The 13,868-nt window shown below is 53.0% G+C and overlaps 1 protein-coding gene across 1 annotated transcript; it reads right to left on the bottom strand.

The window, feature by feature from the left end:
* Window positions 1-157: 157 nt before the first annotated feature.
* Window positions 158-1,532, bottom strand: LOC111589753 (serine/threonine-protein phosphatase PP1-like). The gene is made up of 2 exons (XM_023300639.1): window positions 1,164-1,532; window positions 158-253 (listed from the first exon to the last, which is right to left on the bottom strand). The coding sequence occupies exons 1-2, from the start codon at window positions 1,342-1,344 to the stop codon at window positions 189-191; spliced, it is 246 nt and encodes an 81-aa protein (XP_023156407.1). The 5' UTR covers window positions 1,345-1,532; the 3' UTR covers window positions 158-188.
* Window positions 1,533-13,868: the final 12,336 nt, after the last annotated feature.

Genomic DNA, 13,868 nt, shown 5'->3' with positions numbered 1-13,868 from the left:
AATGTTTCTATACATCTCAATATATCTTATCATTATATGTTAACTCCGTAGCAACGCACGGGCATACACCTAGTAAAATATGATGTTCTATATGGCAAGAGGGTAAAAAAGGCCAAGTTTTATAGGACAACGATTAAACCTGCTATGTTGTATGGTACAGGAGGTTGGCCTACAAAAAGCTGACTTGTTCAATTGATAGGTGTTCCAGAATCGAATAGCCTCAGGAGATAAGAGTACTGGCCATGGACATCACCTGTTCAGAAGAAAATATGTGAGATTGATATTCATCAGGAAGCTCCGCTAAAGGAATTTCAGGGTAACTCATACTCAGATTAACCAGAATCACTGCATATATCATTACAGGTACTCAAATACTGTTGAGATTCTTTTTAATTGACAATTTATTAATTGAATGATTTACTTTTATGTAGCATGAAAGAAAGTATTATCATTTTTTGTATGACCGACACAACAGTGGAGCATGAGTTCATCAAATACAATAATGCCACAGCATGAAAACCTATAAGCGGATAAAGTAGATGTGCTTTCTCAGCAATATAACACTGTCAATTGTTATCTTGCGTGCATTTTTATCAGCGAGACATACGAACAACCAAGCATTCAAGACTTTCGTGCGAGACAGTGATGATAATCATCCAGTTTACATAATATGCTTAGTGAACTTTCATTTCAAGTATACTGCTTTCGTTTCTCATAGGATGCATGGTTATGTGAATCTTTGTTGTTCACTTCAACATTCTGACAAAATGTGATCTTGATATTGCATCTCATCATACAAGTGCAGTGATCATTTAGCATTGATACCTCAAGAGTTAGCATCAGTAGTTGAGGGAGGATACACGCAAAATATATAATAGGACCATCCGATCGATGATAAAAAAAATAGTGGCTTCCTTTCAGCAAATACAATCAGAGGGTCTCTATTCCAAGTATGCCTGATAATCACTACAAACGGGAAACAGCAACCAACATATGCACGCTCATATTTCAGCCCTCAACCGGTTCTTGAAGATCGGGTTTAGGACATGAGCAAGACCCCCAAAAGGCAAAAGACCAAACGGCGCGATACCCCGTTGACCTCCCCAAGACGTCGTCTTGGGTGCTAGCGGTCTCGGGAGCCACGGGAGAAGGGGGGCAAATACCGCAGATTTTGATGGGCGCCTCGAGCTCCAGCAGGTTGGGCTGGTGCAGGAAGATCTCCTTGGCGGCAGCGCATAGCTGCTTGATCTCCGACTCCGACAACTGCGCGTTCTTCCCAGGCTTGATATTCTTCACCTCCAGCAGCCGGCGTATGACGTCGTCAAGCAAGGCCGGATCCATCATGTTGAGGAGCTCTTCAACACTCACACCACTCTTGTGGGATGGACCAGAGGGGGGAGGGATTTGGTCTGTGATCGGCGGTGCCTTGGTGATACAGAGATGCTACCTTTTTTGCTCGGTCAGTTGGTCCTAACTTTTTTTCCTAGGATGCTCTCCTGCTGCTCTCGTTCCTGCAGATTGATGGGTTTTTTGGAGGAAAGGCTGGTGGGGGCGCGTGGACGCGCGGCGGATGCGGCCGTGGCGTGCGGGCGGCGGTTTCGCGGTGGCTGGTGGGGGCGCGTGGACGCGCGACGGATGCGGCCGTGGCGTGCGGGCAGCGGTTTCGCGGTGGCTGGTGGGGGCGCGTGGACGCGCGGCGGATGCGGCCGTGGCGTGCGGGCGGCGGTTTCGCGGCGGATAGCGGGGCGTGCGCGTGCGGGTACAAGCGGGGGCAGTCTACACTCCACTCTTAATAGTTATAGAGATTGCTAGGTAATACTCATTGTGAAGATAACCATTTTCTAGCGGTTATTTAAAAGTGTCATAGGCACAACTTAATTGGCTAAGAGTTGTGACTGTTTTTGAAAACTATTACCAGGAAGGGCCAAGTTAGCATCTAAAAAGCAGGAGTAATACATATACCACAAACTAAATTTTGGAGGCACCTTATCAAAAACATAGGCTAGCAACACGAAGCAAACTATTAAACATGCATGATTGATTAATCACTAAGTTAAATGGTACAATTAAGTCAAACTACAGTATCAAAAGAGTACAAATTGCCATCACGGGAAGGTATAAGCACCTGTCAATGGCATAGTGCGGAAGATTTGCTTAGTTTCCTCCAAACATGGAGCACATCCAGTTACCAATGTAGTCAAGCACAAGCAAGTACCTAATGAGGGAGGGTGGGTGACAAATATGCACCAGCAAAAATAGGACCACCAACAGTTGACTGCATTTTTAATAGCAAGTTATGGATTTGGACAGACACTAATAAATATGTTGAGAATAAACACACAAGAAAAATTGGGTCAAATGTACAACATCAGAATGAAAAATGTGCATTTTTTCTCTCACTGAAACAATGTTATATATGGCCCAACTAGTGTAGATTCTATGCATCAATAGCTCTTTCTTTCTTACTAAACTATGCATATTCATTTCCTCTGGCTACAAAAATAAGGTGCATCAGAAAAATTACCTTCCGAACAACAGAACCATGTGAGTTCAATTTCATAACTAGGCCATTCACTAAACAACAAATAACTGCATGTAGCAAGTGTGATAGTCAGCACAACATATAAAAGGAAAATGTATCTAGCAAACCCTGCGTTGGCCCAGATTGGCATGAGCCATGAGGTATAAAAGAATATGACATCTATATGTGATGGTAAAAATTGTAAGTTGTTAAAGAATGAGGTATAAAAGAATATGACATCTATAACTTACATTTTTTCCAAATTGTAAGTTGTTTAGTTTGTTATATGTGGCTAAAATACACTATGTCTAATAGGAGTACATATAGTATTTAGAAAAGTAAAAATAACCAATGATTTCAAGAACTTCAATAACTTCATGTGGAGTACATATATAGACAAATTGTATGTTCTACACAGACACAACTTTTATCAAGGACTTCAAGAATCTTCGCCGAGAGATAAAAATGTCTGGAGACAAGTAGGACTTCAAGTACTTCAAGAATCCTCATCAAGAATCGTGTTACAGCGACCTATATAATGGCTGGAGCTAGCACAAAACGTGACATCATCAATATAATGGCTGCTTCCCATTATAGCCCTGAACCCGGCGAGGTGAGCCACGGGGTTCTTGCCCTGAACCCGGCGAGGAACAAGCTAAACGAACAGGCCCACAGGGAGAGAGGGAAAAGGGCACGCGAGAATGGGCAGCGGCGGCGAACGCCGGCTCCAGACCCTGGCTCACAAGAAGAGCCGCGTCGATAAACGAGAAAATAATCGACAAGTTTATGTTTTTTTCATCCAAAATCGAAAAATCTTCTTATCTATATCTGTAAATCTCTACTATTAGAGCAGTTCCAATGGTTATATAAGCTTTATTTCAAAAACTTATCTTTGGTTTCGAGCTTCACCATAAAACAACTCCAACAAATTATTAAGATGGGTTCCAGAAGCGTTTGGATATGTACTCCATCTTCTATAGTATAATTGATTTGTGTGAGTTTTCTTAATTACTCTTGATGATTAGTAGGCTGCCGCAAGAGAGCGTAACCAGTGTCATGGTGGGTAATTTCGTACATCTTCACGAGTAGATATACAAAAAATGTTTTTAAAGCACCCTCTAAGAAGCTTCATGAAAATCATAAAATTGGTCTCTAGTTTCGAACTTTTTAAGCTAGAGCTCGTGGAGTTGAACATGTTTGGATAGAAGAAGTTGAAACGAAGTTGAAATTAAATAAGTGAAGCTCTCCCAAATATGGTCTAAATCACAGATTTAGGAAAATTGCTAAATAAATTTATGAGTTAAAAATTATGTGTTCTCCAATAGCTCTCTAAGTATAGGTTGTAGTTTGGTTGTAAATCTATCCATATAAAATATTACTAGGCTATTTCTGTATTTCCTACTTGTATTTTGATTGCACCTGTGACAAAAACATTCGGTTCCCCGTGAACCATACCGTGATAGATCATTGTCATCCGTTTCATAAATCTATTGACAGTTGGTTGCTAATAGTACCCGTCGATCAAACAAGGGTGGTAGAAGGCTTGTACGGATCACGTTGAATTCATTTACGTGAGACACTTGATTTGCTCCTGAAGGGATAAATCATGCCAGAATATGATTGATTGCTGCCATTCTTCGTTGTTTAAAAAGTTTATTTAAATAACTATTGGAGATAAGTTTTTAGCTTAACTTACTAAATTATTGATTTAGGGAATATTTTAGAGAACTACTGGAGTTGGTCTAAAGCACCAGTTGTCATGTTTTACATCTTCGTCTCTGTAGCAAAAAAACTTATACTCTTTTCTAATCTAACTTACAGTCCAACTTAGTCCTTGTTCGTTTGCAAGAGGTTTCAAGGGGACTGGAGATGATTAAATCCCTTAGATAGGTATCGAGTTATATTTTGTACTAGGGTGGTTCGATCTTTACGACAGTAGGTCGATGAACAAGATAAATGGTTATAGAGGCAACGGAGCTACAAGGTAAATTTGCTAAAGGAACAGTGGGTAACTAGCTTTATACATGTCCAAGGTTGGAGGTGACCAAGCGACCGGGAGAGAGACATCAAAATCATATCGAATTTGACTCGATCTCCGAACGACCGCAGAACCACAACCGGAGCTAATCCACACAACACGAGGCAACCATATTAGAACTCGCAAGGCACGAACTAGTGGATCCTAGAGAAATCCCTTCACAAGTCCAAGAAGAACAAGGAAGGACAAGGTTAGAGTAAGCACTCAGTAGTTCGGCTCCCCAAAACCACTTGGATTATCAAATCATCAAAGGTTTATCAATTGTTCTTTACATCATAGACATATGGACAGTATTAATACTAGCAACAACCATCTCTAGATAAGTATAAACATGAAAATAAAGTATTTTAACGTGCTAATGTGAAGGGATCTTTTCGTGAAGATCTATAGAGTTAATTCATGGGTGATCGTTTGACTTCTGCGCGGCCTTCAGTGTTTTGATAATAACTTCGCCTAGAAATCTCTAGATGAGATGGAGCTGGATGCGTTGGAAAGCCGAATTGATAAGCTTTCTCACCATGTATAGAATGCACAATGAAACTTTATAGAATGATGCAGTTTGATACGAAATCTTCGTCATTTTAAGCAGACTATTGACCTTCTGACCAGTCTGCACTAAAATGGGTTGGATACTGAAAGGAAAATGTACCCTTGGGACATTTCTCTAAGATTTTGGTGATTAAGTGCTCCACACAAATGCTTTGAGTAATATTTATGCCAAAGACTTAAGAAGTGCAAATCAAGAGTAAAGGTATGTTTCTAAGACTTAGTACATTGTTTTGGAGACTAATGTATTGTGTATAAATGCTAGAAACAGGAAAAGACCAATTTGGAAAAGACTTGGCTGAGCAGCCAAGACTCTGCGCAGTCTGGGTGCACCGAACAGCGTCCGGTGCGCTAGGCTGGCGTCTGTCAACTGGCTGCTCTCGGGACTTCGACGGCGGTGTACGGCTATAAATCACCGGACTGTCCGGTGAGCCATTCACAGGCGAAGTCGTCGCTCTCGGGAAGCGATCAACGACGTACGGCTATAAATCACCGGACTGTCCGGTGGTGCACCGGACTGTCCGGTGAGCCAACGGTCGGCCGGGCCAACGGTAGACCGCGCAATCTGCGCAAGACACGTGGCCGAGCCAACGGTCAGAAGGGGGCACCGGATAGTGTCCGGTGCGCCAACGGCTCAGGATCTTCAACGGTCGGTTGCGCCAAAACAGGAAAGAAATCCGCACCGGACAGTGTCCGGTGGTGCACCGGACTGTCCGGTGCGCCAGGCGACAGAAGGCAAGAATAACCTTCCTGGAATGCTCTCAACGGCTCCTAGCTGTCTTGGGGCTATAAAAGGGACCCCTAGGCGCATGGAGGAGGATACCAAACATTCTCTAAGCATTCCTAAGCACCAAGACTCCAATTCCGCGCATTTGATTCTTTGTGATAGCAACTAGAGCTCCATTTGAGTAGAGAACTCTTTGGGTTGTGTTGTGAGCTTGAGTTGCGACTTGTGTGCGTGTTGTGCTCTGATTTTGTGTCTTGAGTGTGTTGCTCATCCCATCCTTACTTCCGTGCTTCTTTGTGAACATCAAATTATAAGGGCGAGAGGCTCCAAGTTGTGGAGATTCCTCGCAAGCGGGATATAGTAAACAAAGCAAAACACCATGGTATTCAAGTGGGTCTTTGGACCGCTTGAGAGGGGTTGAGTGCAACCCTCGTCCGTTGGGACGGCACAACGCGGAGTAGGCAAGTGTTGGACTTGGCCGAACCACGGGATAAACCACTATGCCTATCTGTCGGGGACCATAATTAGGGGTACCCTCAAGGCTCCTAAATCTCAGCTGGTAACCCCCATCAGCACAAAGCTGCAAAGGCCTGATGGGTGCGATTAAGTCAAGGATCGGTCCATTCAAGGGACGCGATCGCGTCTCGCCCGAGCCCAGCCTCGGGCAAGGGCAGCCGACCCCGGAGGGTTTACGTCTCGCCCGAGGACCCCCTACGACAATGAACGCACCTTCGGCTTGCGCGAGGTCCAGTCTTCACCAAGAAGCAGCCTTGGCTAAGTCGCCACGCCAACCGACCGAATCGCAGGGGCATTTAATGCAAAGGTGGCCTGACACCTTTATCCTGACGCACGCCCTCCAGTCGACAGAGCCGAAGTGACCGTTGTCACTTCGCCGCTCCACTGACAGGCCTGACAAGAGGACAGCGCCGCCTGCGCCGCTCCGACTACCGTGCCACTCGACAGAGTGAAGCTGACAGCAGCCAAGCCCGGCCTCAGGCGCCATAGGAAACTTCGCTTCGCCCGACCCCAGGGCTCGGACTCGGGCTCCGCCCCGGAAGACGACGAACTCCGCTTCGCCCGACCCCAGGGCTCGGACTCGGGCTCAGCCCCGGAAGACGACGAACTCCGCTTCGCCTGACCCTAGGGCTCGGACTCGGACTCGGGCTCAGCCCCGGAAGACGACGAACTCCGCTTCGCCCGACCCCAGGGCTCGGACTCGGGCTCAGCCCCGGAAGACGACGAACTCCGCATCGCCCGACCCCAGGGCTCGGACTCGGGCTCAGCCTCGAAGGACGACGAACTCTGCCTCGCCCGACCCCAGGGCTCAGACTCAGCCCTGGCCTCAGCCGACGGTCTCCACCTCGCCCGACCCAGGGGCTCGGACTCGGCCTCGGCCTCAGAAGAAAGACTCGACCTCGGAGGAGCCTCCACCTCGCCCAACCTGGGGCTCGGACCGACCACGTCACAGGAGGCGCCATCATTACCCTACCCCAAGCTGACTCAGGCTACGAGGAACAAGACCGGCGTCCCATCTGGCTCGCCCCGCCAAACAAGTAATGATGGCGCCCCGCACGCTCTATGACGACGGCAGCTCTCAGCCCCCTTACGGAAGCAAGAGGACGTCAGCAAAGACCCGACAGCCCCGACAGCTGTCCTTCCGCCAGGCTCCAGCGCTCCTCCGACAGCCACGACACCACACGAACCGGGTGCCAAAACCTCTCCGGCTGCCACGATGGCATGTACTTAGGACGCTAGCTCTCCTCCGCTAGACACGTTAGCACACTGCTACACCCCACATTGTACACCTGGATCCTTTCCTTACGCCTATAAAAGGAAGGTCCAGGGCCCTCTTACAGAGGGTTAGCCGCGCGGGGAAGGACGGGACGGCGCTCGCGTGAGGCCGCTCGCTCCCTCCCGCGTGGACGCTTGTAACCCCCTACTGTAAGCGCACCTGACCTGGGCGCGGGACAAACACGAAGGCCGCAGGATTTCACCTCTCACGCCTGTCTCCCTCCGGCTTCTTCCCCCCTTCGTGCTCCGTCTCGCGACGACCCATCTGGGCTGGGGCACGCGGCGACAATTTACTCGTCGGTCCAGGGACCCCCCGGGTTCGAAACACCGACAGTTGGCGCGCCAGGTAGGGGCCTGCTGCGTGTTGACGAACAGCTTTCCGTCAAGCTCCAGATGGGCAGTCTTCAGCAAACTTTCCAGCCCGGGACGGTACTCCGTTTCGGGAGTCTTGAGTTCATGTCCCTCGACGGCAGCTATGACATGATACTCCTTCCCTCGCCGCGTGACAGCGACAATGGCGGCCGACAGCCCGCCCGCCGGCGGCGGAATCGACGACGTCTTCCTCGCGTGGTGGAAGAACAACATTCAAGCTCGCCTCGTCCCCTCCCCCACCGACGGAGGAGGAGGCGGGGCAACCAAGGCCAAGCAGGAGGCGACACCTCGTCGGCTGTCGAGCGAGTCGACGGCGCCGGCGCCCCAACGGGGGGCACGTTGGGCATCGACCTCGCGTCTGAGACGAAGATGAGCGTCGTCTCCCCGCAACACGCCAATCCCAAGCAAACGGACGACACCAGCATGCTCGTGAAGGACTTGCTGGGCGTCACCCTCGTACCTGAGATGACGGTGCAGTCAGCCCCTGACGTGACTTCGTCACCGCCCGTCGACCAAGAGGTACCAACCGATTCCCATCTCACGCCTTTTGGATTCAGCCTCGACCCACCAAGTGACTTCGCTTTGGTGGACGCTCTCGTAGAGGCGAGTCCAAGCCCTCTGGGGTATCGTATGCGATCACCCTGGGACCGGCTGACGGCCGTCTCGACCTACGGGCCCTCGGGGTCCGAGGAAGATGACGAGCCCGACTTCTGTTGGGATTTCTCCGGACTTGGTAACCCCAGTGCCATGCGGGACTTTATGACCGCGTGCGACTACTGCCTTTCCGACTGTTCCGACGGTAGCCGCAGCCTCGGCGACGAGGACTGCGACCCAAGTCGTGAATGTTTCCACGTCGATCTAGGGGGTCCCAACGAAGGCAACCATCTTGGTATGCCGGAGAACGGTGATCTCCCTAGGCCTGTGCCTCGCGTTGACATCCTTCGGGAGCTAGCTGTGGTCCCCGTCCCGGCGGGGGGTCATGACCCACAGCTCGAGCAAATCCGTGAGATGCAGGCTAGGCTCGACGAGGGGGAAGGAACACTTGAGCCGATCCGCCGGGACATCGGGCAGGAATGGGCAGGCCAACCTTCGGCCGGAGAAGTGCGTCATCTACCCCAGGGTATCCAGCACCGCATTGCCGACGATGTCAGGGTAAGGCCGCCACCGACTTCTAGTGGAGTCGGCCAGAACCTGGCTACAGCGGCAATACTTCTCCGCGCGATGCCGAAGCCATCAACCACCGAGGGGCGGCGAATTCAGGGAGAGCTCAAGAATCTCCTGGAAAATGCCGCGGTCCGGTGGGCCGAAAGCTCCGCCTCCCGAAGGCAGGGGTACCCCTCGGAACATCGCGTCGCGACTTCCCGATTCATGCAGGAAGCCTCGGTCCACACCGGGCGCACGCGCAACACAGCGCCTGCGGCCCCGGGTCGCCTCGGCAACGAGCACCATCACCGCAACCGTCGGGCCCACCTCGACGAGAGGGTGCGCCGAGGCTACCACCCCACGCGTGGGGGACGCTACGACAGCGGAGAGGATCGGAGTCCCTCGCCCGAACCACCCGGTCTGCAGGCTTTCAGCCGCGCCATACGACGGGCGCCGTTCCCGACTCGGTTCCGAACCCCGACTACTATCACAAAGTACTCGGGGGAGACGAGACCGGAACTGTGGCTTGCGGACTACCGGCTGGCCTGCCAACTAGGTGGAACGGACGATGACAACCTCATTATCCGCAACCTCCCCCTGTTCCTTTCCGACACCGCTCGCGCCTGGCTGGAACACCTGCCTCCGGGGCAGATCTCCAACTGGGACGACCTGGTCCAAGCCTTCGCCGACAATTTTCAGGGCACCTATGTGCGCCCCGAAAACTCCTGGGATCTCCGGAGCTGCCGCCAGCAGCCGGGAGAGTCTCTCCGGGACTACATCCGACGATTCTCGAAGCAGCGCACCGAGCTGCCCAACATCACTGATTCAGATGTCATCGGCGCGTTCCTCGCTGGCACCACCTGCCGCGACCTGGTGAGCAAGCTGGGTCGCAAGACCCCCACCAGGGCAAGCGAGCTGATGGACATCGCCACCAAGTTCGCCTCTGGCCAGGAGGCGGTCGAGGCCATCTTTCGGAAGGACAAGCAGCCCCAGGGCCGCTCACCAGAAGATGTCCCCGAGGCGTCAACTCAGCGCGGCGCCAAGAAGAAAGGCAAGAAGAAGTCGCAAGCGAAACGCGACACCGCCGACGCGGACCTTGTCGCCGCCGCCGAGTACAAGAACCCTCGGAAACCTCCCGGAGGTGCCAACCTTTTCGACAAGATGCTCAAGGAGTCGTGCCCCTATCATCAGGGGTCCGTCAAGCACACCCTTGAGGAGTGCGCCATGCTTCGGCGCCACTTTCACAAGGTCGTGCCACCCGCGGAGGGTGGCAGGGCTCACGACAACGATAAGAAGGAAGATCACCAGGCAGGAGAGTTCCCCGAGGTCCGCGACTGCTTCATGATCTACAGTGGGCAAGTGGCGAACGCCTTGGCTCGGCACCGCAAGCAAGAGCGTCGGGAGGTCTGTTCAGTAAAGGTGGCGGCGCCAGTCTACCTAGACTGGTCCGACAAGCCCATCACCTTCGACCAAGACGACCACCCCGACCGCGTGCCGAGCCCGGGGAAATACCCGCTCGTTGTCGACCCCGTCATCGGCGACGTCAGGCTCACCAAGGTCCTCATGGACGGAGGCAGCAACCTCAACATCATCTACGCCGAGACCCTCGGGCTCCTGCGGGTCGATCTGTCCTCGGTCCAGGCAGGCACTGAGCCTTTCCATGGGATAATCCCCGGGAAACGCGTCCAGCCCCTCAGACAACTCGATCTACCCCGTCTGCTTTGGGACGCCCTCCAACTTCCGAAGGGAGACCCTCACGTTCGAGGTGGTCGGGTTCCGAGGAACCTACCACGCAGTACTGGGGAGGTCGTGCTACGCTAAGTTCATGGCCGTCCCCAACTACACCTACCTCAAGCTTAAGATGCCGGGCCCAAACGGGGTCATCACTGTCGGCCCCATGTACCGACACGCGTACGAATGCGACGTGGAGTGCGTGGAGTACGCCGAGGCCCTCGCCAAATCCGAGGCCCTCATCGCCGACCTGGAGAGCCTCTCTAAGGAGGCGCCAGACGTGAAGCGCCACGCCGGCAACTTCGAGCCAGCGGAGACGGTTAAATCCATCCCTCTCGACCCCAGCAACGACGCCTCCAAGCAAATCCGGATCGACTCCGAGCTCGATCCCAAATAGGAAGCAGTGCTCGTTGACTTTCTCCGCGCGAACGCCGACGTTTTCGCGTGGAGTCTCTCGGACATGCCTGACATACCGAGGGATGTCGCCGAGCACTCGCTGGATATCCGAGCTGGAGCCCGACCCGTGAAGCAGCCTCTGCGCCGATTCGACGAAGAAAAGCGCAGAGCCATAGGCGAGGAGATCCACAAGCTAATGGCGTCAGGGTTCATCAAAGAGGTATTCCATCCCGAATGGCTTGCCAACCCTGTGCTTGTGAGAAAGAAAGGAGGGAAATGGCGGATGTGTGTAGACTACACTGGTCTAAACAAAGCATGTCCGAAAGTTCCCTACCCTTTGCCTCGCATCGATCAAATCGTGGATTCCACTGCTGGGTGCGAAACCCTGTCTTTCCTTGATGCCTACTCGGGGTATCACCAAATTAGGATGAAAGAGTCCGACCAGCTCACGACTTCTTTCATCACACCTTTCGGCATGTACTGCTATGTTACCATGTCGTTCGGTTTGAGAAATGCGGGTGCAACATACCAAAGGTGCATGAACCACGTGTTCGGCGAACACATTGGCCAAACGGTCGAGGCCTACGTCGATGACATCGTAGTCAAGACGAGGAAATCCTCTGACCTCCTTTCTGACCTTGAAGCGACATTCCGATGTCTCAAGGCGAAAGGCGTGAAGCTCAATCCCGAGAAGTGTGTCTTCGGGGTTCCCCGAGGCATGCTCTTGGGGTTCATTGTCTCCGAGCGGGGCATCGAGGCCAACCCGGAGAAGATCGCGGCCATCACCAGCATGGGGCCCATCAAGGACTTGAAAGGCGTATAGAGAGTCATGGGATGCCTTGCGGCTCTGAGCCGCTTTATCTCGCGCCTCGGCGAAAGAGGCCTACCTCTGTACTGCCTCTTAAGGAAGGCCGAGTGCTTCACTTGGACCCCTGAGGCCGAGGAAGCCCTCGAGAACCTGAAGGCGCTCCTCACGAACGCGCCCATCTTGGTGCCCCTCGCTGTCGGAGAAGCCCTCTTGATCTATGTCGCCGCGACCACTCAGGTGGTTAGCGTCGCGATTGTGGTTGAGAGACGAGAAGAGGGGCTTGCATTGCCCGTCCAGAGGCCAGTCTACTTCATTAGTGAAGTACTGTCCGAGACCAAGATCCGCTACCCACAAATTCAGAAGCTGCTGTACGCGGTGATCCTAACGCGGTGGAAACTGCGACACTACTTCGAGTCTCATCCGGTAACTGTGGTTTCATCCTTCCCCCTGGGGGAGATCATCCAGTGCCGAGAGGCCTCGGGTAGAATTGCAAAGTGGGCGGTGGAAATCATGGGCGAAACGATCTCGTTCGCCCCTCGGAAAGCCATCAAGTCCTAGGTCTTGGCGGACTTCGTGGCTGAATGGGTCGACACCCAGCTCCCAACAACTCCGATCCAACCGGAACTCTGGACCATGTTCTTCGACGGGTCGCTGATGAAGACAGGAGCAGGCGCAGGCCTGCTCTTCATCTCGCCCCTCGGGAAGCACCTACGCTACGTGCTACGCCTACACTTCCCGGCGTCCAACAATGTGGCTGAGTATGAGGCTCTGGTCAACGGGTTGCGCACGCTTCGACGCTCGCGGTGACTCGCAGCTCGTCATCGACCAAGTCATGAAGAACTCCCACTGTCGTGACCCGAAGATGGAAGCCTACTGCGATGAGGTTCGGCGCCTGGAAGACAAGTTCTACGGGCTCGAGCTCAACCACATCGCCCGACGCTACAACGAGACTGCGGACGAGCTGGCTAAAATAGCCTCGGGGCGAACAACGGTTCCCCCTGACGTCTTCTCCCGAGACCTGCATCAACCCTCCGTCAAGACTAATGACACGTCCGAGCCCGAGTCACCCTCGGCTCAGTCCGAGGCACCCTCGGCTCGGCCCGAGGCACCCTCGGCTCGGCCCGAGGTACCCTCGGCCTCCGAGGGTGAGACACTGCACATCGAGGAGGAGCGGAGCGGGGTCACGCCTAATCGAAACTGGTAGACCCCGTACCTGCAATATCTCCACCGAGGAGAGCTACGCCTCGACCAGGTCGAAGCTCGGCGGTTGGCGCGGCGCGCCAAGTCGTTCGTCTTGCTGGGAGATGGGAAGGAGCTCTACCACCGCAGCCCCTCGGGCATCCTCCAGCGATGCATTTCCATCGCCGAAGGCCAGGAGCTCCTGCAAGAAATACACTCGGGGGCTTGCGGCTATCACGCAGCACCTCGAGCCCTTGTTGGAAACGCCTTCCGACAAGGTTTCTACTCGCAGACGGTGGTGGCCGACGCCACTGGAATTGTCCGCACCTGCGAAGGGTGTCAGTTCTACGCAAGGCAGACCCACCTGCCCGCTCAGGCCTTGCAGACCATACCCATCACCTGGCCGTTTGCTGTGTGGGGTCTGGACCTAGTCGGCCCCTTGCAGAAGGCACCCGGGGGCTACACGCACCTGTTGGTCGCCATCGACAAATTCTCCAAGTGGATCGAGGTCCGACCCCTAAACAGCATCAGGTCCGAACAGGCGGTGGCGTTCTTCACCAACATCATCCATCGCTTTGGGGTCTCGAACTCCATCATCACCGACAACGGCACCCAG

This window comes from Zea mays, chromosome 7 (assembly GCF_902167145.1).
Source record: "Zea mays cultivar B73 chromosome 7, Zm-B73-REFERENCE-NAM-5.0, whole genome shotgun sequence".
Lineage (NCBI taxonomy): Eukaryota > Viridiplantae > Streptophyta > Magnoliopsida > Poales > Poaceae > Zea > Zea mays.
Note: the sequence above shows the minus strand (reverse complement) of the source record. Positions and strands in the feature narration are given on the sequence as shown.

What these genes read in the sequence shown, in the direction of transcription:
- LOC111589753 (XM_023300639.1), bottom strand. Translation starts at nt 1,344, where the DNA reads ATGATGGATCCGGCCTTGCTTGACGACGTCATACGCCGGCTGCTGGAG. An exon ending in GGCGCCCATCAAAATCTGCG is followed by an intron (nt 254 to 1,163) that starts GTATTTGCCCCC and finishes TCTTCTGAACAG; the next exon opens with GTGATGTCCATGGCCAGTAC.